This window comes from Taurulus bubalis, assembly GCF_910589615.1.
Source record: "Taurulus bubalis genome assembly, chromosome: 2".
Lineage (NCBI taxonomy): Eukaryota > Metazoa > Chordata > Actinopteri > Perciformes > Cottidae > Taurulus > Taurulus bubalis.
The window spans coordinates 31,199,019-31,203,144 of NC_136590.1; the positions used below are offsets into that span (position 1 = coordinate 31,199,019).

Sequence of the window (4,126 nt, forward strand, 5' to 3'; positions counted from 1 at the left end):
AGCGTCCTAGAGGATGCTCCTACATGTCATTAAAATTAACATGAAGAATTTTAGAATAAATCTCTTCCGAGAGCCATGTCTACATTTCCCTGCCGTTTGCAATAATTGAAACAGCTCTGGAAAGTAATGAGTTTCACGTGAATATATATATATATATATATATATATATATACACACACACCTCTGGAGGTCAGTAACTTTCATCGCCGCAAAATTAACGAGCATAAATGCGTCGTCTGCTGCAGACCATCAGGAGCCCGTTGAGCCTTTTCACGAAAAGAGTTAACGGTCAGGTGGTCTACTCTACAATCCCAGTAGTGACCACGGTCAAACCAGGAAGGCTCAGAGATAAGCACGAGTAAATATAGCAGTTGGGTGTAATCCACTTTGTGCATTTGATTATCCAGTGAGTGTTCATCTCATGCAGTGGACGAGACATGACATCAATGGTTGAGTTTGTTCCCCAGAATAAAATTTATTTAAATTGGGAGCATACAAACCTAGTGAATGACAGGAATAGGCATCAGACTTCTTTAACAGGAATGACAAACGGTATGTGTGGATTTGGAACGTTTAAAATCATGATTTACAAAGTACAGCCATCGCCCAAAGCTGAGGGCAAGACACTATCGTTTGTTCCCATAAATAAGGCAGAATGCAGAGTCCATAGCAATGGAGAGTCTTTACATTTAGCCAAATTGGACAGTGATGTGACAATATGACAAATTACATGACTTTCTTCAGCTCATCGTACAACACCAGCACAAAGGCGCCGCCCATGCCTCTGAGCACATTGGACCAGGCTCCCTTGAAGAAAGCCTTGCCACCCTCATCGCGTGCGATCTTGCGCCAGCAGTCCATGGTCCCAGTGTACATGATGTCAGCTGAGGAAGGCAAGGAAAGAGCAGGAGTTAAATAATGAGTAGAAGTGAACCTATAGTATAGAAGCATGACATCCAAAAATGTCGTTCCATGTCTATGATGCATTTAGTTAATCAAATATGTATTCAAGCAACTATACACAATAGTAATGTATGTAGTTACAGCAGTACAACTGTAAAGACTCCAATTCATTTAAATAAACTCACCTCCTTTGCGACCAGACTGCATCATCATACGTCTACGGACAGTGTCGAAGGGATATGAGGTCAGGCCAGCAACAGCTGTCACACTCTGTGCAATCATCCAGCTCACCAATATGCTGGATTTCTTGTTGTCTGGAAGCATACCTGTAAACATAGAAGGGGGACATTTTCAGATCTCGAACACAAACCAATGAGGCAGTTCTGCAAGTGTTTGCCACTGTAAAATCGACGTACCTTTAGCTGTGTCATACATTCCAAAGTATGCAGCCCTGTAGATGATGATGCCCTGCACAGACACACTGAAGCCCTGGTACAGCCCTTTGATGCCATCAAGCTTGGAAATCTTCACCAGACAGTCTCCCAGACCATTGAACTCTCTTCCGGCTCCAGCCTTTCCCACATCAGCAGCCAGACGGGTACGGGCGAAGTCGAGGGGGTACACGAAGCAGAGAGATGTGGCTCCGGCGGCACCACCGGAGGCCAGGTTACCGGCGAAGTATCTCCAGAACTGGGTACGCTTGTCAACGCCATCAAGGAAGACCTTCTTGTACTTATCCTTGAAGGCAAAGTTGAGGGCCTGGGTGGGGAAATATCTGATTACATTGGCCAGGTTACCTCTCCAGAAGGAGATGAAGCCCTGCTCCTTGGGGATACGGACAACGCAGTCCATGATACCCTTGTACTGCATATCCACGGTAATCTGTTTACTGGCATGCTGGACCTGGAATAATGAAAAAGAAAGAACAGTTAAATTAAAAATTGAGAGAATAATCAACTGTTGAGCACAAGTCAATCACAGTCTCTTTGTTGTGACCTGTGTGTGTGTTAAACCTATTAAAAAGGTGCTGCTGAGTCTGAATGAAAGGGCAATGCAACAGTAGTGTCGACTAGAAATGGAATTATGGCAGCTATATGTAGGGTCTTCATCCAAACTAAACTTTTGTTTATTTCAGATTAAACATCTTTCATAATTAACTATTTTTAGAGTAAAATGATCACTGATCAATATAGGAAGGTTTATAAACAATGTCGTAGTGACGGATCAACAGAAGAGGATGTAAAACGTGTCGACCCGGCTGTGAATCACCGACCGGGCCTCAGTGTAGCCACCTCGCTAACGCTAGCCAACATTAAGAAGCTACACAAGCCACCGCATCGAGTTCAGAGACAATTTAAGCCAAATTACAACCGTAATGTTGTCTTGTTTTACTACACTATGAAATAGTAACGATGTAAATGAACCAGAGGTGTTCCCGTCAATTTGTACATAGTGTCCCAATAGCAGTACGTGCGTTTGTCCTTTGTTAGCTAAAGTTACGCCGGCTAAGGTTAACGTATGAAGCTAACTTTACGCCGGCTATGGTTAACGTAGGAAGCTAACGTTAGCAGCCAGTCTCGTGTAAGCCATTTCCTGTCCGATGATGACCTTAAATCCTTTAACCCGTGACCCTGAAGAGTTTCATTCATTCTACAATAGCACATGCTAATGAGTTACGTTACACTCTGAGCCTGTGTATACGTGACGACGACCGGGCAGAGTTAAGTGCTAAACTTTTCCCCAACGGCAGCTAGCTAGCGTTAGCAAGAACACACGGAAGCTTGCCGGTAACCCGTTTTTACCTGAAGGAGAAGCTTCACTCTCTCGATTGGAGCAACGGCTGTTTTGGAGATGGCAGCGGAGATGCCGCCCGCCAAGAAGTCCTTGGCGAATGAAACAGCTGTCTCATTCATGTTCCGATGTTTTTGGTGTGCCTTTCAGATAACCAGTAAACGATATACCTCACTGCCCTCTACAGTTAATGGCCTACACAGACGAAATGGCCGATTGTGTAGACGCGTTCGGGATTTATATAATACAATAGATCGCGATACAACACGAGAACTGAGATTTGGGCTGCGATCCAATGCCTCGACGTCACACAGCTCTCCGCCAATTAAACTGCAGAGATAGCGAAGCCGTCATTACGCGTATTTTGCCGCGCATTGGGCGAGTAAATTAGAATATTACCACATACACTTGAAGAAACTACATATAAACCCCGATAAGTTAGATACTGCACGGACCTTGCTCTGGTTTGGCTTCTTGCTCTCGGTCACGCCCACAGACCAATGAAGACGCCGCTGGAGCGTTACATAAGTTCATACTGGAACAAAGTCACGTGGCTTTCAAGGAATTCACAGCCGCGTTTAGGTCATAATTGCTCACAACATATATTATTAACTAATATTAAATAACTCCCAGCAAAGTGTCAACCGCTAGAAATAATACAAACGTGTTTATGGTTGCATTTCAGTGAGGTACATTCCTCTGAATTATCATGTTTTACATAACTATTAAGTTTTAGTGTAACCGTCTTTTTATACAGCGGTTATACATGAGGCTTCTGGACGTTGTTCCACTCGGCTGACACTTATGTACTTTTTGCAAAATCCTGATGTTATTCGATGTCAGTTTTATTGCACAGTATATGGTCAGCACCTGCACTGCTGTTTAAAAGATAAATACTAAGTAAGTAAAGTTATGTTACAGTGAATCATAAATTCTAAAATATAAAGTCTCATTTATACAGTTTAGGCTTGACCAAGAGAGAGAGAGAGAGAGAGAGAGAGAGAGAGAGAGAGAGAGAGAGAGAGAGAGAGAGAGAGAGAGAGAGAGAGAGAGATGCTTTATTCATCCCCAGGGGGAAATGTGTCTGCAGCAGCAAGCAAAGTTAGAGCAAACATAAAAATAGTAAGTATAACAAATGCTCAATATATACAATAAAATAGCAGAACATATTACATTTAAGAAAATTAAATAATAAAAAAGATGCAAAGTATGTAAAGTGTATATAATATACAATGAAAAAAAAGTACATACAGTGAAGAATAGGTATTACATTAACTAACAAAACAACAAAAGCGGTGTTATTCATTTAGTTGATGAACGTAACATAAACCTACTGTGTGCAGAGGGACATATGTTTCTATCTCTATCTAAAAAACAATATACTGTATGTTCCATTCAATATATTTATATGATCCAACAGGCCAATGAACTT

At 42.0% G+C, this 4,126-nt stretch overlaps 1 protein-coding gene across 1 annotated transcript; it reads right to left on the reverse strand.

Annotated features, from left to right (window-relative positions):
- Positions 1–450: 450 nt before the first annotated feature.
- LOC306753188 (ADP/ATP translocase 2) lies at positions 451–2,889 on the reverse strand. The gene is made up of 4 exons (XM_079237047.1): positions 2,706–2,889; positions 1,320–1,806; positions 1,089–1,229; positions 451–884 (listed from the first exon to the last, which is right to left on the reverse strand). Exons 1-4 carry the CDS (start codon positions 2,814–2,816, stop codon positions 727–729), a joined length of 897 nt encoding a protein of 298 aa, XP_079093173.1. The 5' UTR covers positions 2,817–2,889; the 3' UTR covers positions 451–726.
- Positions 2,890–4,126: the final 1,237 nt, after the last annotated feature.

What these genes read in the sequence shown, in the direction of transcription:
- LOC306753188 (XM_079237047.1), bottom strand. Translation starts at nt 2,816, where the DNA reads ATGAATGAGACAGCTGTTTCATTCGCCAAGGACTTCTTGGCGGGCGGC. An exon ending in GAGTGAAGCTTCTCCTTCAG is followed by an intron (nt 1,807 to 2,705) that starts GTAAAAACGGGT and finishes TCATTATTCCAG; the next exon opens with GTCCAGCATGCCAGTAAACA. An exon ending in AATGTATGACACAGCTAAAG is followed by an intron (nt 1,230 to 1,319) that starts GTACGTCGATTT and finishes CTATGTTTACAG; the next exon opens with GTATGCTTCCAGACAACAAG.